At 44.9% G+C, this 24,681-nt stretch overlaps 1 protein-coding gene across 2 annotated transcripts in view; it reads left to right on the top strand.

Moving 5' to 3' along the window:
• Nucleotides 1–241: 241 nt before the first annotated feature.
• The window catches only part of TMEM161B (transmembrane protein 161B), a 36,070-nt gene continuing 11,630 nt past the window's right edge, over nt 242–24,681 (top strand). Inside the window, exons 1-7 of one of the 2 annotated variants that reach the window (XM_066602969.1) lie at nt 242–478; nt 5,860–5,933; nt 16,769–16,872; nt 18,771–18,857; nt 20,827–20,924; nt 22,626–22,782; nt 24,324–24,475. In XM_066602969.1, coding sequence (XP_066459066.1) covers nt 5,931–5,933; nt 16,769–16,872; nt 18,771–18,857; nt 20,827–20,924; nt 22,626–22,782; nt 24,324–24,475 — 601 coding nt within the window. In that variant the 5' untranslated portion in view covers nt 242–478; nt 5,860–5,930. Of the gene's footprint in view, nt 479–3,586; nt 3,607–5,859; nt 5,934–16,768; nt 16,873–18,770; nt 18,858–20,826; nt 20,925–22,625; nt 22,783–24,323; nt 24,476–24,681 lie in introns of those variants that run through there. The other variant, XM_066602970.1, reaches the window with a different exon arrangement.

The following is a 24,681-nucleotide window of genomic DNA, read 5'->3' as shown; positions in this document are numbered from 1 at the left end:
GTCCTACGCATTCCGCTATTAACACGTTTGGCTCTTCCCACTACAAACATGGCGGATGAAAGCTGCTGCGTCTAGTTCACACGCCGCTACGCGCATACATTCTACGTCATCACAAGGGACCTCTGTGAAATAGGCCACGCCTCTAAACGTCTGGCAGGGCGATCGCTTACTGCGCCAGGTGCGCATGCTCAAATCAAAAAACGGGGTCCTTTTCGATTTTGTGCTGTCTAACGCTTGCCAGTATATAGTTAATGTCAATATTTATTTCTGACGGATACAGATTTCTGGATGAAACATCCCGCAGGTTCTTGTAGATGTTCCGCTTGTGGTTATAGAGCATACACATCCGTAATAACGTGCGGGAGGAGAGAACCGGAGCCACGGTGGAGGCGAGTGCGGCGCCATGTTGGTGTATGATGGGGTCCTAGCATGACCTCCAGCAGGAGAAGTGTTGTGGTGCCGGTGACTGCAGAGAACGGTGTGTACTGGGGACAGGCAGACGGTCCTGAGAGGAGGGTGCATGGGGGGGACTGTAGAGAGCTGTGCAACTGGTACCATGCTCGGTGCAGGCAGCCTTGTGGTGTGCAGCGCCGGTCCTACTGCTGGCCAGCAGGCTTCTACTGTGTGTGTATATATATACACATGCATACATATGTCACCTGTGTGGTGTGAGCCCTGCCACTGACTATACCCTGCAGAATGGTGACTGTGCTCAGTGCTGCCCCACTGCTGTCCATTACTGGGGTCTGCAGGCTGATCCATTGGGGTGAATTCATGAAAATCCATGTAAGGCACGGGGATAATGGGCCCAACGAGCGTTTAGGAGGACGTGTGGTCCCAACCATAACCCCTTGGCAATCCGGCAGCCACCAGCGAGTGCTCACACGTCGGTCCGTCACACTGTTCATTGGCAGCCTGCGCTGTATGGGGACCGACAAGAAGGCTATTCCAGAGACTAAAAGCTTTTCAAGTTTTCACGCATCTGCTGGTTGGATGCAAACTGATATGTGGGGATCCAACTGCTGGGACCCCTACCGATCCTGAGAACGGGGGCCCCCCGTCCCCCTTATTTCTCAATGCAGGGTCTCCCTGTAATGTAGCAATGATTGGACCGTTGCCCGTACACGGGCGTCCGCAGCGCCATTCATTTCAGTGGGGGTAGACGGAGATAGACGAGTGCAAAGTGCTTGACTACTTCCGTCAGCCCCAATGAAATGAATGGATTCGCGGCTGCGCATGAGCTGCCAGCAGTCCATGAACGGCATTGTTACAGTGATGGGGAGAAGTATCTCTGCATTGAGAAATAAGGGGGGCACTGGTACGGGTGGGGGTCTCAGCGGTCGGATCCCCACATATCTATCATTGGATCGGGGAAAACCTGAAAATAAAAAGTTGTCTCTGGAATCCCCTTCTAAAGAAGTTGTCTGGGACTCTTACTAGTGATGACCATTTCCAGGATAGGTCATCAGTAGTTGATCGCGGGGGTCTGCAACTCAAGATCCCTGCTGACAGCGCTGGAGGCAGATAACGCTGTCAGTATTGCACCAGCCCAGTTTGCTACTGAAGGCTCACCTCCTACTGAGAGCTGTGCCTATAGTACCAAACCAGGCTGCTGCCATCTTGATAGCACTATCTGCTGCCAGCACAGAAGTATAGGTCACCAATCGTAAAATTCTTGGACAGCCACTTTAATAATCGTTCGTTACCTCCCAGTTTGCATCGGACCATGTAAAAGGTCCTTTAAAGGAGCACCAATCGACTTGTTATATTATTGATTGGCACTTGTTCGGGCAGAGAAACACCCAACCAGAAGGCCCTAAGGATATCCATAGACGATAGATGGTCAGCCAACGACTATCTCTCCCAACCTCCCCCGTTTTGCTCTGAATATTGAGAGAGGTGAAAGCTGCTGTCGGACCCCTCTAACATTGGCTTATCTCCCCTAGAACTGAAGGATCAGGCAACTGAAATCCAACTGCCCGATCCCTATGTGCCTTGACATCTGTCATCAGGGGAGCGTCAGGAGACCTCCATAATATTAGATAATTGTCTGACGTGTATGGCCACCCTTACTGATTATGTCCTACAATCTGGTAAAACACTTGGCTCCTCTCTGGTTGACGGATGTCCCTGAAAATGTCATAAAGAGGAAACTCCCCATGTCTGCAGCAGGTATTCACTGTTTTACTGAGGCGACTCTTAGAAAGTCTTAGGGGGCTGCTAGACGGAACGATTATCGTTCGGTCTAAACGCGAGCCAACGACTGAACGAGAATAATTTGCTTCTCGCTCGTTTGATTTCATGCAAGCACAAAACTCGCACGAATATGAGCCCCATTGTTTGGAATGGAGTCATATACACGAGCAATGTTTTCCTTTACCGCGTTGCGGCATATCCTATTTTTTCACGTTCCTCGGAATGCATCGCAGATTGAAAACAGCGCCCATCCTCCAACACGCCTGCAAGCCGTGCTGGACGATCGCTACTTCACAAAAGTGATGGGAGACGTTTTTGCCAGTAAAACGCTTTGTATCAGCGTGAAAACGCACGTTGGCGAGTATTAGTTGTACCCCGCTGCCTGATGACAGATTGGGTATGAAGAACAGAGCGGTCCAGCTCTGCTCTCCATACCCCACTCAGAGTGCTTAGCTGTATAACAGCCGGGCGCTCCGAGCAGGGAACAGCTGGATGCAGAAGACAAGCAAGACACCCCGCTTGTCTTCTGCATCCTCCGCTCCGAGCGCTCGGCTGTATAACAGCCTGGCGCTCAGAACGGGGAACAACCGGAGCGCAAGGTGATCGCTCAGCGTTTGAGCGATCATCTTGCACTATAAATGACCCAACGATTATCGCTCAAAAGTTGCTCAAAAGACATCTTTTGAGCGATAATCGTGTCTAAATGGGCCTTTACACATGTCCTCCTTGGTTGTCGCTTCCAGTAGGACTTGTGTCGGGCTGGAGTCACTCAGCACTGTGCCGCTGTAACTAACACTATTCTGCAGTCTGATGGGACAGTGACGTCTATAGTGATGTACTCAAGCATTTGGTTTGTGCCGGTTTTTCGCATTATGTCAGATTTGGCGCTGTTCCAGCATTTTTCTAATAGGCTTCTCTGCAGGACTTGAAAAATGCCAACAAAGCTGCCAATTATACCCAAAAAATGCTTGTAAAAAAAACTGATGGAAATTGCTTGAAATTCATGTAATTTATTAATAAACCAGTGTTTATAAACGCTGAAAAAATGATGTGTGTATGGCCTCTCATGCGACCGGATTTGAATTGCAGATTCCGTGTTCGCCGTCTACTTGGACGATCCACAGTAATATGCGGGCATTGAAAGGCAGGTAGTTTTGAAGTTTCCTTCCCACCTGTGAGTACGAATTGCAGATTCCGCGAGCCGAAGAAAAATCGCAGTATGCTCTATTTTAGGGCAAATTCCATGCGGATGGGTTCCATTAATGTCTATGGATGCATATCACCCACAGCCCATAAGTAATTAACATTGCATATGGAAGGAGGAATAGCTCGCAACTTGCTAGGAGACCAAGTAAAAACGGAATTCCGGCTGAGAGACGACTGTGTGATGTTCTCCTGTCGTTCCCTGCTGTGAGTTTTCTTCCGCGCGGACGATGCCCGGTCCATATCTGTGTAGAAAACCGCACACATATGCAAACATTCGCAATTCATTTCCGCAATCACTCACAGGCCTGCGGATAGCCACAAGCGGATTCCAACCCTTTCATGTCAGCCTGACCTAGAAGGAGGCTTTGTGCACTCAAGACGTAATTTGCGTAGCAGATTTTGATGCAGCTCCGCATCAAATTCTGCATCAAAATTACATGTGATGTTGACATTAAATTTTGCGTAGATTTTTCACAAATTTGAAGGAGTGAATTCCCCAATAGCGATCTAAGCATGCACGCTACCCTCACCAGGGGCCGTTTGTGCTGCGGATTTTCACCATGATTTGTTGGAAGCTCCTCCGTATTGTTGGTGCTTTTTGGTTCTCTGCAGGCGATTATATTTTGGAAAATCAGAAAAGCTTCTGCGCTAAAGTGTCTTGTGGTTGTAGTGTTACCTAGACGGCAGGACTACTCCGACTCCACTGTCATGTTAAGGGTTCTTGCAGCTGTGTTGGAGTCGTTGCGGTTTAGTGCAGATGTCTGCACAGGAAATCAGCAGAAATCGGTGCCGACTTTTGAGCTAAAAAATCGCAGCACAATCCTGCAAAAAACATGCGAGAAAATTGCGAGTGGCAGCAATGTTTTAGTGAGAAAAAGCAGCGCAATTTTGCCATGATTTTCTCGTGATTGCCTGTGTGTATACTAGCCTAAGGCTGGATTCACACAGGGCGGATTTGCCGCGGTTCTGCCGCAGCAGATCCGCCTGCGGCAAAAGCAGCCGCTAATCTCAGGATTAGCCAGCCATGTGGACTAGGTTTCTCAGAAACCTCATCCACACGGGACGGCTAATCCGCTGCGGTAAATCCGGTTGAAGCTGCGGCGGCCGCAGCCGCAGTTTCAGAAGAAGCAGCATGTCTGTTTACATTCGTTTTTTTGTTTATTTATGTTACGGACGCGCTCTCCTCTATGGGAGCGCCGGCCGCAACGGAAAAGCAAGCGGCCGGACCGCTTCAAAGTTGCCGCGGCTTAAACCGCGGCGGTTCTCCCGGCGGAAATCTCGCGGTTTTTGCTGCGGCCAAACCGCGATATTTCCGACGAAAATCCGCCCTGTGTGAACCCAGCTTAAGAGTGATGGGTGGATTGGGTGATGGCCAGTTTTACCATCTGTATATATCTGTCTTCCCATCGATAGTGTATAGTACAGGGTACAAGTAGTGTGGTGCCGGGATACTTATCTGTGGCCCGCCCTGTACTAATAAACTTAGATTGGTGCATTGTGGGATGCACAAATTTCACACAAATATGAACTCTATTCTTTTGACATACATGATGCGGAGAAACAAAATCGCTGTGTCCTATTGTTTTGCGTTCCTCGAAATGCGCCAACGTTGTTTTCAATGGGACAGTAAAAGGCACCACATGGTGTGCGATGCAAGGCTTCCCATTGAAAACACTGGGAGACGGTGTATACCATCCTCCGTACAGGTTCACAGAAGCAGGAAAGTCTATAGTATCACTAATTATCCCCTTCACAGATATAGACTAAAAAATAATTCTTTATTAAGATCCTTTTAAAAACACATATGGGCTATTTTAAACACACAAAACATAAAGACAAAAGGATACTGCAATATCCCTTCCATACAAGTCTCTAATTTTTGATCACGAGACTCTTAGGCGTCCAGATAATGATGTATAACTGGATAGCCTATGATGTTTGCAAGTAGTGCATACAGTCACCAATAGATCAGTTGGTATGATCAAGTTGACTAGTATACTAGGTTGGAAAAAGATTAGATACCAGTGATATTCAGGATATATATCACTAATATCTCAAAGCTCTAATTCATAAGTCAGAGACATAAATAGGCTCCTAGGCTCGGGCTTATAATTCATAGGTCAGAGATACAGATAAGCTCATAGGCTCGGGCTCCTGTATGGAAGGGATATTGCAGTATCCTTTGGTCTTTATGTTTTGTGTGTTTAAAATAGCCCATATGTGTTTTTAAAAGGATCTTAATAAAGAATTATTTTTTAGTCTATATCTGTGAAGGGCATCCTCCGTACAGGTGTGCACATTGCTAATGCTATTTGTCCACACCTGGCTTGTGTGCCCTGCTCCAGCAGGGGGTGTGTTCCTTGTCGGTGGGCTAGTCCACCTGACTTCTGTGCCCTTCAGTCTCACCTTTGCAGTGTAGCTTCATCTAGGTGTAACACTTCTTTCTTTCTGTTCTAGCCCCTATATATGATATCCCAACAAAGTTCAGCGTGTTTTAGAGTCTTGGAGAAGAAGCCTTCAGTACAAAGATGGTAAGGTACTCCTTATGTCCTTCTGTGTGTAGTCTATAGTCCCCATGTCCTCCCCTGTGTAGTCTATAGTCCCCATGTCCTCCCCTGTGTAGTCTATAGTCCCCATGCCCTCCCCTGTGTAGTCTATAGTCCTCATGTCCTTCTGTGTCTAGTCTATAGTCCCCATGTCCTCCCCTGTCTAGTCTATAGTCCCCATGTCCTCCCCTGTGTAGTCTATAGTCCCCATGTCCTCCCCTGTGTAGTCTATAGTCCCCATGTCCTCCCCTGTGTAGTCTATAGTCCCCATGTCCTCCCCTGTGTAGTCTATAGTCCCCATGTCCTCCCCTGTGTAGTCTATAGTCCCCATGTCCTCCCCTGTGTAGTCTATAGTCCCCATGTCCTCCCCTGTGTAGTCTATAGTCCTCATGTCCTTCTGTGTCTAGTCTGTAGTCCCCATGTCCTCCCCTGTGTAGTCTATAGTCCCCGTGTCCTCCCCTGTGTAGTCTATAGTCCCCATGTCCTCCCCTGTGTAGTCTATAGTCCCCATGTCCTCCCCTGTGTAGTCTATAGTCCCCATGTCCTCCCCTGTGTAGTCTATAGTCCCCATGTCCTTCCCTGTGTAGTCTATAGTCCCCATGTCCTCCCCTGTGTAGTCTATAGTCCTCATGTCCTTCTGTGTCTAGCCTATAGTCCCCATGTCCTCCCCTGTGTAGTCTATAGTCCTCATGTCCTTCTGTGTGTTGTCTGTATTCTCTGCCTATTGCTGATATCCAGATGCTTCACTCAGGCTTGACCTGATCGCAGCTGAACAGGTGATTTCCGAAGTGGCTGAAATCCAACAAAAAAAGATTTTCCACAAGACAGAATTTCTGTGCCGTGACTTTGGACACTTGGGAATGAAATGTGAAATGAATTGTCATTTTTTTGGTGGGGTGGGTGGGGGGGTATTTGAGTGATTTTTGGCTATAATATGTTGCTAATGATACAGTAGGCATCATGGAAAGCGCATAACCACTCAGTTTCTTCCGAAAATGGATAGAAGTCACTTTAGAAATCCCCTCCCCCATTACTTGGTGCCTCTGCTTTGTTATCATAACACTAGAATGTTGTCTTCTTCTTCCTGATACTATTGCAGGTGTTTAGTAAATCTCTTCCCTTGCACAGATCTCACCCCGGGTGATTGCTTGTAGGATTGTTTCTGCAGTCGTTACAATGTAAAAGGGTTCATCATTTGGTCTTTGTTTGTTCAGTGGTTTCACCCAGTCTGTATATTCTCAAAGTAGAATGTGATTGTTCTCCGTAAGAGAAACCAAGTAATCTTGTAGATATGAGACCTTCTAATGGCTAACAAAAATACATGATGTTACTGCGAGCTTTCCAACCTACTAATCATGTATTTTTGTTAGCTATTAAAAGGTATATCTACAAGATTACTTGGTTTCACTTACTGAGCACAATCACATTTTGCTCTACTGGCTAACACCGGACCAAACCTTTTTTCTTTTTTTTCGCTTGAAGCAGGTGTGGTAGTCGCACGGGGTGGTGATGGCGCGTATCTTCGCACCCAGCAGTTGTCAACTTGACCACTTATTCCCCTCATGTGAACCCCATGTTAAAGGGGTTGTCCGGTTTTGTGATAATTTTTCTTCTAGCATTTTCATACTGAAGCTACATGCAGCCGCTCTAATGTGTCACATAACTGCTTAGACTTAAAGCATCCGGTGATAAATTCAGTTTTCCAAATTAGAGCCAGATGAGTTAAAACAAACAGTACTTCCCCGTCTTCAGCCCTGGCGATCCAGCGCTGCAGCCACGCAATTCGCCCAGTCTCTGCTGACATCAGAAGTCAGGTGACCTCTGCCTGCCAATCAGAGACTGCAACATCACTGTCTGTTCTCCTGGTATCGGTGCTCACATCCTGGGCGCCATGGTGGCAGGCGTTCAGAACCGTTGTGAACGCGACCGTCACCCTGTTACTGGTTTATTCCATAATATGAAGCCCATTGTACACAGACTGTTTTTATGGCAGCTTTTACGTTACATTTATTCAGCAGAAGTGTTCTAGAACTATTTAGTAACTGTTCGGGCATGTTCGCACGTAGCGCAAATGCTGCAGATTTTTGTCATGGACTTACATGTAGCACTCTGGGGTACACATAATGTGCTGCATAACTGTTATTACATTGTGGGGAGATGGAGACCTCCCCCAGAAACTCTGCCATTGTTTATTGCGTTTTGTTTTCACGATTTTTACCATTCGGTGAAAATAACATAACTTCCTTATCTGGGTCCGCACGATTACTGCGATACCAAGTTTATATAGATTTCATTTTTTAAAAATAATTTTTAATTACTTTAGCGCAAAATAGCACATTTTTAAAGAAAAACAATTGAATCTGCTTTGTCCAATTGTAAGACCGATAACATTTTTATTTTTCCAGCAACGAAGCTTGTTTTTTGTAGGAAGAGTTTCAGGTTTAATTGGTACCAATTTGAGATTCTCGTACATTTTGCATTACTTCTTATTGCTTTTTTTGGGAGGTGAACAAAAGAAAAACTAGCAATTCTGGCATTACTTTTTAAAGTGATGTTTGCAGGTTTCTACTGTTCTAGCTATGGTGGGAGGCCCATGTAAAGCCTGGTGCAGACTCCCAGCTCTGAGGGGCTTCAGGTGACTGGTTCCCAACTGCAATAAGCCCAACTGTTTAGATGGGGGTCTTCCCCATTGAATTCACTGGAAGTAAAATGCTACCAGAATGAAGGAGTTCTGTGTGCTGCAGTCCTTCACCAGAGCTAGAGAGAGGTGAGCTGTGCCAACTGGGGCTATGTGAGCAGAAAATAGAGATGGATCCATCTCTATTTTCTGCTCATATGGAATCTGGCCGTTTGCTGTCGGCTACTTGAGGATGGAGCTCCTGTTGGATCCCAGATCTTCCTGCAACATTGAAAGTTACTGCTGGTGAGGTGAGCCCACATCTCTCTTTTTTGGCTTATTCAACTGGGGCTATGGTCTATCCAAATAACGGATGTCAGCTGACCTTACCGACAGATATAAAGAGTGTACTTCTTGCTGCCCTGTCCGTCCGGTTCTTGTATCAGCCTTTACATGTTGGCATCAAACAGCTACAGGTCATTGTCTGGTTGATTACTTGTCATTTACACTTCACAGTGCCATCAGCTCATGGGGATGATAGAAGTGACACAACCGGCTTTTGTCATTTGTATTTCTTGTTAAGGGAGGGAATGCGCATATAGGAAGTGACCAGATCTACATAGAATGTGCCCCTTCCTGGTCTCCATGTAGTTCCCGCACCACCTTGTCTGCCTCCTCTAGTTTCTACCTTGCTTTATTCACTACTAGGTGATCTACTCATGCGTTGCACGCCGATTTTATGAAGAGCAGTTGTGGAATATACAAAGTAGCCACAAAAATTACCCCAGCATCATATTCTTATGGAAGCTGTCCAAAAAAATGTCTCTGGTGCACATAGTAACCAATCACAGCGCAGCTTTCATTTTATCTCAGCAGTAGAAGAAATAAAAGCTGAGCTGTGATTGGTTGCTATTGGGAACACAAATTACAGGGGAAGTCATTGTTTTAAATTTTTAATTCCGCCAGTACTCCTCGCCTGGCGCTGAAGAATGCTTGTGCAAAATTTCACTCAAATCGGACCAGAACTGTGAATTTGTATACGACGCAAACACAGATTTTGCGTTTGGCCCCCTGCACACGGGTGGAAATTCCATGGCGGGATTTCCCGCAGAATTTCCACTTGTGGCCGCTGCCATAGAATTGCATTAGAAAACGCAGAGAATAAAGATGTCGGGAGCGGGTAAGCCGCAGGCCTTTGCAGAGGCACAAGTCCACATCACGCTGCAAGAATTCTCGCAGCGGGATCCGACCCGGCCGTCTGCAGGCGGCCTTTTATTTATATATATATAAGATTTATAGTTGGAACACAATTTGCTTTCTAAGGATCCTGTTACACAGGCCATGTAGTTGTCCCAGCGATTTGTCACCCCTGCACTTTCACACAAGACCAATGATGGCCGTCTCCATTCACAGTAAACAAGCAGTCCTTCATACATGAATGAATGATTGCCTGTTCACACGGGTTATAGCATGTAAGGCTGAAAAAAGACGTGTCCATCTGTTTAAGCTTATTACCCTCAATGTTGATCCAGAGGAAGGCAAAAAACATCCAACGAAGTAGAAGCCAATTTCCCTCATTTAACCCCTTGAGTGGCAGGTTTCCTACCACCCTGTCGTGCCCACCAGGGCAGGTTTTTTAAAATGGTCTAATCATTGAATTTCAACTAGTTTTGCAGTTGCGTCTCAAGAGCCATACCTTTTTCATTTTTCCATTGACATGGCCATATAAGGGCTTGTTTTTTGCGGGACAAGTTGTGATTTTTTTAAACAGGGGGGAGGAAAAAAAGAAATGGGGAAAAAAGAAAAAAGGGGCCATGTCATTAAGGGGTTAAATAATGTATTAACTTCCTTCTCTGGGTCATTACGATGCACATGGATACCACATGTGTGATTTGTATTTTTGATTTTTTTACAAAGTAAAGGAAGACAAGTGTTTTTTTTATTTTTTTTATTTTTTTACTTTTTAAAAAAAAAAAAAAAAATTTTTAATTTTTTTTTTTTGTCCCTTTAGGGGACTTCCACAGGGACCCATCAGGACCCCTGATCACATTCCGGGGGTCTGATGGTGACAGCCCTTTACATGCTGCAGTGACAACCCTTTACATGCTGCAGTCACATAGACTGCAGCATGTAAAGGGTTAACACAGCAGAGATCGGAGGTTTTCTCTGATCTCTGCTGTAAGAGCTAGTACCTAGCTGTCCTCTGACAGCTAACAACCAGCTCTCCCTGCCACAGAGACCATCGGCTTGCTTCTGACAAGCCGATGGTCTCTATGGCAACTTGTAAACAAAGCAGGACCTTGCCGACATGTCGGCAATATCTTCTGCTGGTTTTTCAAAGCCCTTGCACTGCTCTGTGTGGGTCTGTGCAGGCAGAGCACACTGTCACAGCTGGTGGCATTGTGCTCTGCAGCTCCTATAGTGATACATAGCCCGGAAATCTTCCGGGCTATGTTGCTATGAGCAGTGGAGCTCGTCACGGAACTTTTCCGGGCGTGCCACTCAAGGGGTTAAGGGGAAAAATTCCTTCCTGCCTCCAATCTAACAATCGGAATAATCCCCGGATCACCAACCCTTCTGCAGTAATCAGTGATGTTACCTGTAATATTGTATCTCCCAAGAAAGGCCCCTCTTACACTCTTTTATTGAGTCGTGTGACTCTTCTGCCTGCCTCAACTGAACGACGACCGATAAGCAAACAAATTACTGTTCCTCATTGAGTCGCTGGCAGCGTTTACGGTGAACAGTTATCAGTCAGGTTCACATAATCCAGATCCAGTGATCATCTGAACGATATCGTTCCATGTAAAAGGGCCATAACTCTTGTGATCCCGGGGGCGACTTGTAAAGATGACTGTTCCAGCTTCCAGAATGCACAGGCAAAGTCAGGCCATGTAGGGATTGCTGTAAGAGTATGTGCACACGGACGTGTTTTTCATCCGCTTTTTCCAATATAGCAATCCTTTATTTAAATGGCCTATACATGGGCCTTTTGTTTACTAGGACGAACCACTAGGACGAGTTAAAGAAAAAAAAAAATCACACAAAGTCCTATATTTGTCCGATTCTTGGAGGAAAATCGTACATGTCCGTGTGTCCCGCACATCGAACAGCACAGGGGTGGGATAGAGTTCATAGCTAGATATCTGTCTGCATGTAGACTTGTAGACTAAGCTGTGACTTATTTAAGGTTTTACCTGAAAATCTTCCCTCGTGGGGTGGGGTAGGCTGTGTGACCAGCCTAGGGCCTATGGTCCACCTAATCCACCATGGACAAGAATCCCATTATTTAGGTGGCTAAATCCATAGGGGCTGATGTATGTTCTTATGTTGTATGAGGGAAAGCCGTGAGATTTTAGAGCTAAGACAACTCAGAAGTAGTTTCCTTGCCCTTGTACTCGGCAGCTTTCTCCTTGCTGATAAACTCCTCCAACAGCCCTTGTGTTGGGAGAAGTAATCTCGTCCTTCATCAGTCCTGTTCTTGCATTTTTCCTTTATTGGCAGGGGGACACGCTTCTTAAGATAATGTCTCATTGTTGGTTCGTGGATAGCAATGTGCTCCTTCCATTGCCAGCATGTAATATCTGTGAAGTGTGTAACTCATTGTGACACAACAGCTCTTGACTTTGTAGAACAGGCTTCTCTCTAGACGCTCTACAAGTATTCCCTCCCACATAGGGGTTTTGTATTTCAGGATTCCCGTTGTTTTTCGGCACTGACCAGTTGTGCCGTGCCAATAAGTGACAGATTTTATACTCCTTTTTATGACTGAAGCAAATTGTATGGTACATGTGGGGGTGTTTATGATGGACCCATCAAATGCTTTTACATAGGCTTTATTAATTGTTTGTGAAGTTATTCTTGGACATCCTCGTGGAATCTGGTGTTCTAGGTCCTGCTGAGACATTTATGGCAAGTCCTCCGTACGTACCCCCTTATTAATGACCACCTTATTCTGGGCCTTGAGGGCTATGCATGTTTTTTAATTTTGTGTTTTTATAATCGCATTCCAAGAGCCGTAACTTTTTAACATTTTTTTTCCCCCCACCATTGTAGCAGCTTGTTTTATTTGGGACAAATTGCATATTTCAGTGACACCATTTTGGGATATATAGAATTTATTGATCAGCTTTTACATTTTCGGGGGAGTGAATGCAAAAAAGACCAAAAAAAAAAAACGATAATGCTATTTTTTAGTTACTGTAAAAATAGCATTAACGTCATTCAATAGGCTAATACAAATGTTTATAATACCAAATATATGTATAGATTTTCTTTACATCATAGCCGGTTTGCACAATAAAAACAGGCTTTTCCAGAAAAAATAAGAGGCTTTGTTATTTGCAGATAGTGATGGCAGAATGGGAACCTTTGTTAGGCACCAGGCTGTCATGCTACACCATTGGTGTTCTGCTGGGCATTGATGAGATGACAGAGGGAGCCCTCCACCCTCTGTAAAACACCTTAGATGCCATGGTCATCATTGAACTCTGCTTCTAAGGGGTCTTTACACGGATTGATAATCTTTCAGATTCTCACTGGATTGCAGAAATCAACAGAAACAGAAAGACTAACAATTACTTTGCTTCTCATTTATCGTTCAGTTTAGGCAGGCATAAATGAGGCAGCCATTCATCTTCAACCTTTCAGTTCCCCAGGAGCTGGCTTCAGCAGGAGCCTCCCCCCTCTGCGCTGTCTGAAGTAGGGCAGCCATTTTTGAGTTTAGTGTCTTTTAACTGTATTTGTTTGCAGTTTTCCTGTACTTAACATGAATGAACATATAGCACATAGTATTCTGCAAAAAGTTTTTAAAATTAAAGTGGTCTTGTAAGAAAAAAAATACCTTGAGGCGTGTGTAAGATCACAGATCTTTCAGGTTCTTGTTGAATTCAAAGCCATCTCTGTGTAGAGGAATATTCAAAGTCTTTAAACCATTTATGACCTGGAATGACCCAACCTTCTAGATCTCCTTCTAAGGGTTTATTCACGCTTGCAGTTTGCTTTCATGGAAATACAGAAATTCTCTCAGTATATACGTCCAAGGTTGCCAAGTTTTGGTTTTTTTTTTTTTTGCGGACAACTTGTTAAAAAAATCATGGTTTACTACTTTTTTTTTTTACAGGCAAACTAGAAAACAAGCACACAATACTGACATGAATGGCAAAAATTACTCTGAGCTGTAAAATGATTCTAATTACAATCACATGTGTATAGGCACATTTACACGCAAAAACAATCTTTCAAACGATTGAAAGATTGACCATTTTAGCGAGCGGTTTGCATAAACTGCTAATACACTAATGTCCATTGACAGTTGGATGTTTGCATATCCCAGCATGTAGTCTGGACTTTGCACTCAGCTGCATTGTCTTTGCGCAGGCTGTCAGCTGAATGCAATGTAATCAGCTGCTCCCGTGGGGAACACAGCATGCGGTCCCTGTTATCTACTCTCAGGCTGAACAATGGATTTTAAGCTCACCTAAAAATAATTGTTCTGCCGAAGAGTGAAAGATGGAAGCATTTACATGTAACAATTATCGCTCAACATCCATAGTTGGAGCAACTTTGAGCGATAATCGTTACGTGTAAATGGGGCTCAAGCTTCCCCAGCTCCAAGAAAAATCATTAACCTATTAATTTGTATACATGGACATTGAAGGACTGTACAGGAATCTACGGACAGTTAGCAACCCCAAAATGAGTTCATAGACCCCCGTGGATAAAAGTATACTCTTGGCTTCCATCAGGATGCTATAAATTGGTATACTTACTGTGTTTGTTTTGTAGTATAAGAAATTGCAGTGTGCTACTAAATCACTGCAAGAAAACATATATCATGGCATATTCTTTTTTTTTTTTTTTAAATGGTGTTCTATGGATGACATATGCAATAGCATACATGTAAATAGGTTCAATTCAATCTCTACATTTGCAATCTTCTGTAGACTGATTCTTTGCTTCTTTAATGAGTAATGATGATTAAAGGGGTTTTCCATGGAATTACTATTGATGTGCTATCCTCGGTAATTGATCAGCTGGAGTCCGACGCTTTAGCGCCCCGTGTCAACCTGCTGTAGTAAGCGCCGCCCGCTAAATGGGGGCGGAGTAGCTGCTTCTGCTCCATACTTGGTGTTTTTAGCCAGTGACAGCTGATCAGTTGGGTCCCAAGTGACGGACCCCAGCTGACCAACTATTGATGACCCGTCCTGAGGATACATGTCAGCCAATCATTTTTTTTGGGGTACATTAATGTAATAATAACTAGACACAATATAATTAGTCAGTAAGTGTGCCTTTTCTCATAATTTGGGTTTATGTTGACCCTATTTTAGTGTATTGTATTGTACTGTTGGTGAAATTAGCCTTTGAGTGCTCAGTGGTTATTGAGCAGGGGGTCTCGAGCATTGTGCTGGAGACCTTGCAGGGTGCAGGCTGTAATTTACAGCAGCTTGAATGCTGCCATATAATATCCTCTGTGCACGATTGGACCACAGTGAACCCGCTGAGACCACTGTGCTGTTAGCAATTTAGTCTTGTCCATCAAGTTGGCAAATCTGATACCAGGAGTATACACTGAATGGCCACTTCATTGGAAACCCCTGTCCTTCCTGTATGGAAATTAGACACATGAACCCGGGGTGCAGCATAAAATAAAGTGAGCAAGTTTTCTGTTGACCAGTTTTCACATTAGAATGGCAAATCTGAGTGACTCTGAACAAGGCATAGTTGTCAGGGCTAGAGTACCTGGGACCAAGATTTTCTTGTCCAGCGATGCCAAGAGTATACCAATAATGGTGTGATCACGGAAAAAAACATCCAGCCAGAGGAGATCCTGTGGATGTAAACAAAGGGGTCAGAGGAGGATGTCAAGAATTGCTCTGATGAACAGGTGCTGCATAGACAAGCCCGTTGAAGCCAAATACAATGCTGGTGCTTCAGCTATTTTGTTCGAATGCACAACTTGTCATTCTTCAGCATGAATGGGCTATAACCTCAGACGACCAATTTGAGTGCAATTACCGTCTAAGGCCACTCTCACACATGCGTTCAGTTACATGTCACTCAGAACCGCTGCATTTTACTGTGATTTCGAGCCGTGTTTTGAACACATGGTACAGCGTTTGACGGTGCTTTTTAATGCACCCTATCATTGTGATTGGTGATGAGGTGCGTTAAAAAAAGGAGAAAAATAAAACAGCGCTTGGAAATCAGAGTGTTAGAAGTAAGTGTCAGTGTGAACCTACATTGAGCCTGCAGAAAATACTGTTTTCACTGAGTTTAGTGCTCCATTAACGGGGTTGTACCAGGTTTACAAGTTATTCCCTATCCAGAGGCGAGGGGTAAACTTGCTGATCAGTGGGGGTCTCACCGCTTAGACCCCTGGTGATCTGAAGAACGGGGGTCCTGAGTCCCCTCTGTCTTTCACTGCAGGGTCGCTCTTCCCCCTGCAATAACATCAGAATGCATGGAGCGCTGGTCGAGCATGCGCTTTCAGTGCTCCATTCATTTCAACGGGGATGACAGAAATACCTGAGCGCTTGCTGCTCGACTGACCCGCAGTCCTGCTGAAAGTGACTAGCTGGCCGGCGCAGCCTGCACTCCATTCACAAACCAGCAACATAAACTTCCCTTTATTCCTCCATAGCTCTGCTGATTTTTGGATTTTCCTGGGGGTCAGGTTTTGTGAACTGTACATTTTCCCCTCAGTGCTGCTGACAATCTATTGAGGTTTTCTGGACTTTGCTCCATTCAGTCTCTTCCTCAATGTTGGGAGGTGCAGTAAGCCCACAGTGAGGAAGACGGGGGGCACGGGACCCCCATTCTTGGGATCGTCCCCACTGATCAGCTTGTTATCCCCTACCCTATGGATAAGGGCTAGCTTATGATCCTGGTACAACCCCTTTAAGCTTTCTTTGATGTGGTGACTGATCACACTGTCTGTCTGGCACCACATTCAACCCCCATGCTTTTTCTGCCTGCATCACTCCCTACAGTCAGTATTGCTTCGATAATTGTTACCAGTGTTTGCTTGGTAAGGATTTTGTTACTTTTCATAGCTTTGTTACAAGTCATCCGCAGCGTGTAAGACGTTCGCTTGTTTCGGCATAGTAATGACTTACCAGAATAATGACACGCAAGTTGTATAGCATAGCCCTAAGTGCCAACGGTGCCATCATCTAATGCTGCCCCCTCTTCTCCGCAGGGTGTGATAGGTGTGCAGCTGGTTGTCACTATGGTGATGGCCAGCGTCCTGCAGAAGATCATACCTCACTACTCTTTGGCTCGCTGGCTCCTTTGCAATGGCAGGTAATGTAGAAATGTGTTCACATAATGGCAGTGATGGTTTCCCATATATATATGTCTGGCAAGTGTTTTCGTGCACCAGTCGAGCATCCAAAGCAGGACAGGAAAATTCTGCATGCAACGATTTTCTGTGCAGCCCAGGGAGGCATCCGGCATCCGAACAGTTGATGTGACGGATATCTTGAGCCGTCCCAGAGAAAAGTATGGCATCCGTTCTGGCATCAGTTTCACCACAACGCCGCTGGGTATATGCAAAGCTGGCCCAAGACCTGGGCTGGACAGCATGCATGGGAATGTACTGAGTTGCTCTTGACAGGCATCTCATTGTGTCTGTAGCTGTATTTTGAGACTCCTGCAGTGCAAAGTATGACTAACGCAAGTTGATAAGGATGACACAGCGCTGCTGTGTGACCACCGATGTGCCGTGTCGCCAACAACGCCCACATTTGTAAGGCTATGTTCACAGCCTCGTTTTGGCAATTCGGTTTTCCTGTTCCTTTATGGGAGCAGGAAACAGGAGTCCCCTGCCGAACGGACCCGATTTGTGATGGAACTGAACAGCGCTGAAAGGACCCCATTGACCATAATGGCGTTGGTTCGGTTTTCATTGGGCCGTCCAGCATTTTACCAGAAGAAAAAAGTATTTCATTCGGGACTATTTTGTCCTGCAGTTGATGCCAGATCTACGACAGAACCTCCAAGTAGTCTGAACGGAGATGTGAATGTACAGTTTCCAATCTGAAGGATTCTTCTATCTTTTCATGTCATTCTGGCTGTTGTATTTCACTTCATTATGAGTAAGGCCTCCGATACACCTGGTCATGTGATAAACATGTAGGTGTGTGATACATACTGCCGCACGTGTAGTCAGTCCTGTATCTGTATCCATTACATTTACAGGACATTTTATCCTCGAAGTAAGTAAAGGTTCTTATTGAGTGAGAGAGCTTGAAAAATGATGGATTTTTACAGAAAGTATGTTGAATAAAAGTTTTTTTATATGATAAGTAGCACTTATTTGCTGAAAACAGAATACAGCTTTAAGAATACAGTCGATCCGCCCGTGTTTCTGCACGATGTGACTGCCACACCGTGCATGGACGACTCTCTGCATGATCGGCTCCATTGCCAGCCCTGTGTTCTTTCTTCCGGCGATACGGAGAGTCGTCCGCACCTGCAGTGCATCTGTCTCATTGTGCTGGAACACGGGCAGATCGGCGTTCCCTCAAAGGGAACTTGTCACCTGCCTAAAGCACTATAAACTAATGTATGGTGCTGTTAATCGAGGTGACAGGGAGCCGAGTGCTGTATTTTTTTTTATACTCGCCCACCTTCTGGTTCCCACGATGCCCACCACTGAAGTGTGCATGCTGGAGAAAAGTAAGCTAGTTTATGGTGCTTTATAGAGGTGACAGGTTCCCTTGAAGTGTAAAAGGGGTTTCCAGAAGAAAAAGCTTTGGTAACTTATTCTCAGGATAGATCACCAATAACAGATCAACAGGGCTCCGCCGATCCGAACCCTCGCCTGTCAGCTGACGGGGATCTGCTACACACGGCGGGAACTGTTAAAATTCTATCTATAGCGCAGTGGCCCAGTTTGGTATTGCAGCTGTTTGCAGTATATGGGAGAGAGAGATACAGTGCCAAACCAGACCATTGTGCTAAGGAGAGTGTTATGGCAGTTCCAGATGTCCATAGTGGCTTCTCATCCGCTGACTGTTGAGGGTCCCAAGTGATGAACCACCACTGATTTGCTATTAGGTCACCAAAAGTTTTTTTTTTCTCCTGGAAAACCCTACTAAGTTCTTCCCTAATTTTTGTTGCCTGTCAGGACAGGTTACACACTACATCACGTGAGCTGACTATTTTTCTAATATGATGGCTGTCCTTCTATTCTGCAGCTTATATTGGTACCAACATCCTTCAGAAGACGAGTTACGAACACTAGCTGGAAAGCAACAGCTAAAAGGAAAAAGCAAAAAAGATAGGTAATGTTTATTGTGCGCTTATCTGTGTACTGGCCTCAGCTGTATTCTCTAGGTATAAAGATTACCTACCCCATTTCCCCCAAAATAATTGTTTCTGATTTCTTGGACTGAGCTTGCCTGCGTAAATTGGCACTAAGTAGTGATTTCCATATAACAATGGATAACTGACTTGCTAAAGCGACTCCCTGGTTTACAGTATAAATGCAGAATGTACAGTTAAAATACCTGGCTGCTCTTTTTCAGTGTTCCCACCATGTTTTGTCCTATAACCAGCCTCCCTTCATGTAAATCGAACGCCAGGTTGTCTGCCTGCCCTGTGCTTTCGTATTCTGAGAACTGCCTCCTGCTCTCAGTGCAAGGGACCTGCAAGAAGATGGCGTGACTCCATCAGCCCTATCCATCTGAGAGCAGACAATATGCTTTGGGTGGTCTGAAAATCTGGTGGTCATATTTCATATATGAAGAAGGGATAGGGAATAGGACCTGCAGTGGCAGTAACAGTAACATTGAAAAGGAGGGCACCAGATATGTTAGCTACACATTCTGCTTGTACAGTTAATTTTTAATGTGGCCTGAAAGTGTCCCTTTAACTGCTAACTATTCAACCAGGAAGGATACAGAGTCTGCAGTCTGATGGTTTGGAACGCTGGGTCTCACTTAAAGCGACCCTCCGGTTCTGGACAAGTAAAGATGGCTGCACCACTTTTCTGACCACCTTATGCACACTGTGTTAGTATGCATCGGTATTCTAAGACACTACATACTGATGTGACTGCTCAACACTGTTCACATGAGCAGCAAAGCAAGTATAGTGTCTTCTACTAATACACAGTGTACATCAGGTAGTCAGAGAAGCTGTGCGGCCATCTTTGTTTTTCCAGGCCCAGAGGGTCGCTTTAACCTGACTAAAGAGGAGTTATATATGGCCTGATGCACCCATACATTGGCACACACAGCTGTAATTAAATCCAGTAGAATGGGCTACCATAAACAGCTGTTAGGTTTCTTAACCCCTTGAGTGGCACGCCCGGAAATTTTCCGGGCTATGTATCACTATGGGAGCAGGAGAGCACAATGCCACAAGCTGTGGCATTGTGCTCTGCCTGCACTGTCCCACAGAGAACAAAGCAAGGATTTTGAAAAAACAGCAGAAGATATTGCCGATCTGCCGGCAATCTCCTGCTTCTTATGTCCTGCTTTGTTTACAGGTTGCCATAGAGACCATCGGCTTGTCAGAAGCAAGCCGATGGTCTCTGTGGCAGGGAGAGCTGGTACTTGGCTGTCAGAGGACAGCTAGGTACCAGCTCTTACAGCAGAGATCAGCGAAAACCTCCGATCTCTGCTCTGTTAACCCTTTACATGCCGCAGTCTGTGACTGCAGCATGTAAAGGGCTGTCACTGCAGCATGTAAAGGGCTGTCACCATCGGACCCCCAGAATGTGATCAGGGGGTCCTGATGGTCCTGATGGGTTCCTGTGGAAGGACAAAAAAAAAAAGTAAAAAAAAAACAAAAGTAAAAAAAATTATAAAAACACTTGTCTCCCTTTACTTTGTAAAAAAATCAAAAATAAAATCACACATGTGGTATCCGTGTGCGTCGTAATGACCCAGAGAAGGAAGTTAATGCATTATTTAACCCTTTAATGACATGGCCCTTTTTTTTCTTTTTTCCCCATTTCTTTTTTTCCTCCCCCCTGTTTAAAAAATCACAACTTGTCCCGCAAAAAACAAGCCCTCATATGGCCATGTCAATGGAAAAATGAAAAAGTTATGGCTCTTGAGACGCAACTGCAAAATTAGTTGAAATTCAATGATTAGACCATTTTAAAAAACCTGCCCTGGTGGGCACGACAGGGTGGTAGGAAACCCGCCACTCAAGGGGTTAAAGGAGGCGTTGGGTATGGTGTGGGCCCTGTCTTTCTTGTGCTGATGATTGCACTGATATGTAAACTGTTATTTTCTATTGCAGAAAGTATAATGGCCATATCGAGAATAAACCTCTTACCATTCCCAAAGATATTGACCTGCATTTGGAAACAAAGACTGTTACAGAAGTTGACACTTTAGGTGAGGTATCTTTTTTTCCCTATGTCTTTACTTTTCTCCCTAGCCATCTGTAGATATTCTTTTCATATGGATATATTTCTATTTCCACACGCTATATACATTAATATCGGTAGGAACACAAGGCTGTAAACTTACACCAGTGGTGCAAATGCAGAATAGTCCACTGAGGAGCAATCCTGTCCGTGAATAGAAAACTGGATTTCAAGTAAACTGTGAGGCTAAATTGTATCTCACATGGGTGATTTCTACCGGTCTGTATCCCTTGCTAGTATACCTGTGATTGAAGGGAGGGAAACTGCAGGTAGAGAAAACACACCGGTTTACTGGTTCAGACACCAAACAGGAGATTTTAAGGCAATACTATTTACAAAGCTGCATCATTTTTTTCAATTATAGAATCATTGCTGCAAGAAAACTAAAACTGGTAGCAAAGGTTACGTACATGTGTGAGAACATCAGAAACTAGAGTTTTCATAATAATAAAGCAATGAAAACAGCTAAAATTTTTGTCTGATTACATCATTTAAAAATCCATTTCTATTACAAAATTCTAAGTTAGAGATCGTATCATGAAGACAAGCCTTCTCCATATGTCCCATTAGTTCCTATGCATGTCACACAGAGAGTCCCTGCATATAGTACCACATATTCCTTGCATTGGCTGCCAGATGGTCAGACCCCACTTCAGTGATGTTAGACGCTGACAAATGGGTCAGAGAAACCCAACAGACTTCCATACAAAAAGGGTTTATCTCAATTTTGTGTGTGTGTGTATGCACGTATGTATATAATATATATGTATGTGTGATATATATATTGCACTTGTATGCATGCATATGTATATTGCATAATATCCATGCTTCTAGAGGGCAACATTGGTCTTCCTGTGTTAAACAGTTTAGACAATTGTGTGGTGGACTCCTAGTTATTTGGAACTGTTATAATAAAATGTAACTAGATTTAAAGGGGTTGTCCAGATCTTTTACTATCATCATTAGTTGATAGGTGGGTTTCCACCACTAAGGATACCTGTTGATCAGCTGATCGCCTGGCCTACGATCAGTGCAGATAGTGCTGTCCATGCTGCAGTAGCCCAGTTTGGCACTGTAGTCACATCACTAGAGATGAGCGAGCACCCAAATGCTCGGCCCGCATTATTCGAGTCGAGCTTTTCCTAAAATTCGAGAGCTCTACTTGAGTAATGAACCCCATTGACTACAATGGGAGACTCGAGCATTTTTGTATGTGGGACGCCGGGTGCCGAGCTTTTTTTTTGTGTGTTTTTTTTTTCTTCCTCTCCCTCTCCTTCTCTCCTTCTCTCTCCCTCTCCCTCTCCTCTCCCTCTCCCTCTACCTCCCTCTCCCCCTCTCCCTCCCCCCTCCCCCTCTCTCTCTCCCTCCCTCCTTCTCCTTCTCTCCCCCTCTCTCCCCCTCTCTCCCCCTCCCTCCCCCTCTCTCCCTCCCCCTCTCTCCCTCCCCCTCTCTCCCTCCCCCTCTCTCCCTCCCCCTCTCTCCCTCCCCCTCTCTCCCTCCCCCTCTCTCCCTCCCCCTCTCTCCCTCCCCCTCTCTCCCTCCCCCTCTCTCCCTCCCCCTCTCTCCCTCTCCCCTCCCTCTCCCTCTCCCCTCCCTCTCCCTCTCCCCCTCCCTCTCTCCCCCCTTAGCTACATATGTTTTCAGTGATTGTAAAGGGTTTTTCTTCCAGCACTCCATTACTTCCCCGAATACCAGTGGTTGGTAGACTTCACTGTTGCTGCTACAATCGTGTATCTGATCACTGAGGCTTACTACAGTATAATGGGTCCATCTCAGGAGATGAATATCAGCATAGTTTGGTGCATGCTCGTCCTGGCATTTGCAGTGTATCCTTTTTGAAAATTTCCATCATTTAAAGGGGTTGTCCCGCGGCAGCAAGTGGGTCTATACACTTCTGTATGGCCATATTAATGCACTTTGTAATGTACATTGTGCATTAATTATGAGCCATACAGAAGTTATAAAAAGTTTTATACTTACCTGCTCCGTTGCTAGCGTCCTCGTTCCCATGGAGCCGACTAATTTTCGCCCTCCGATGGCCAAATTAGCCGCGCTTGCGCAGTCCGGGTCTTCTTCTTTTCTGAATGGGGCTCCGTGTAGCTCCGCCCCGTCACGTGCCGATTCCAGCCAATCAGGAGGCTGGAATCGGCAATGGACCGCACAGAAGCCCTGCGGTCCATGGAGACAGAGGATCCCGGCGGCCATCTTCAGCAGGTGAGTATGAAGACGCCGGACCGCCGGGATTCAGGTAAGCGCTGTGCGGGTTGTTTTTTTAACCCCTGCATCGGGGTTGTCTCGCGCCGAACGGGGGGGGGGGGTGGTTAAAAAAAAAAAAAGCCCGTTTCGGCGCGGGACAACCCCTTTAAGTTACAATCCAGTTTTTTTTTTTTCAGTTTTAAAATTGTAAAACCCTCAATATTCTGGTTTTTATGCACAAAAAAAATGTTGAATGTTTTCCAAGCGTCTAATGCTTGCTTGAGATTTTGACAGCTGTAATGACTTTTAGGCTCTATTCACATTAGCATTGTGGCTTTCATCTATGAAGGAGTCATGACAACTAGACTATCTCTTCTCAAAGGCTATGACCGACCTCCTTGACCTATAAGGGACTCCAACAGGTTTCGGTCGGGATACCAGTACTTTGATTAGACTAGTATCGCTGCAGAATGCATTGTTTTTGCTCTTAAACAATACAGGAGTTTCTGGTGAACACAATATAATGCAGATGTGAACCGATCCTTATGCAAATTTGGGTTCTTTCATGTGTCTATGTAAATTCATGAGTGCTATGTTAGCATAAAAGAATTTTTATAGTGTACTTCCAATTATATGGAGAAGGGGGTATCGTGCAGCGGAGTGCACAATGACCGTTTTTCTCAAGAGATTGGCTAGCAGCAGAGTATAAAGAGTGTAAGACATAATTGCATGTGTACTTGTGGCTTCAGATTTGCACTGTGTTCAACATGGATATCTTATTAATGTCTGAATAAATACATGATAGTGTTATTATGGTAGATACTATAAAGCGGCAATGCTCAATACTTCCACATTTGGATGGTAACAACTAAGTTTTACAGAAGTCATGTAAACTTTTTAAAAGTTATTCCCTATCCACAGGATAAGGGGATAACTTGGTGATCGGAGAGCTTTCAACCTGTCGGACCCTCGCCAATCCCAAGGACGGGGTTTCCGAAGCTCCTCCAGGAATGGAGGAGCGATTGAGTGTGTTCACTACTGCTACATTCATTGCAATGGGATTGCCGTAGATAGGGCTGGGACTGAGGTTAGGGGATCATCTTAAGACTTCCCACAACCTCTTTGCAGCTGTAATATAAAACTGTTGCTTGCCTTGACTGTTCTTGTCCAGCAAAGTGCTGTTCTCTCTGACAGCCCATTACTTTAAAGTTGAAGATGGTGGTGAGAGATCGGTCTGCGTTACCTTTGGATTCTTCTTCTTTGTCAAAGCCATGGCAATTCTTATTGTGACTGAGAACTACTTGGAATTCGGACTAGAGACTGGTGAGTAATTCATGTAAGTTGTGGTTTTTGCTATCTGCAGTAGAATGCTACATGTATACATGCCCACCCGCTGTTCCTGTTTAGATGTACAACTACCAATCCAGTCGCCCATTAATTATATGATCTGTTTATCCAGCATTTGGGGCCAAACTGAAGATTATCCTAATCTTAAATATCTAACAATGTCTATAAAGTCCTAATCAAAT

Source organism: Eleutherodactylus coqui, chromosome 5 (genome assembly GCF_035609145.1).
Source record: "Eleutherodactylus coqui strain aEleCoq1 chromosome 5, aEleCoq1.hap1, whole genome shotgun sequence".
Classification (NCBI taxonomy): Eukaryota; Metazoa; Chordata; class Amphibia; order Anura; family Eleutherodactylidae; genus Eleutherodactylus; species Eleutherodactylus coqui.
Note: the sequence above shows the minus strand (reverse complement) of the source record. Positions and strands in the feature narration are given on the sequence as shown.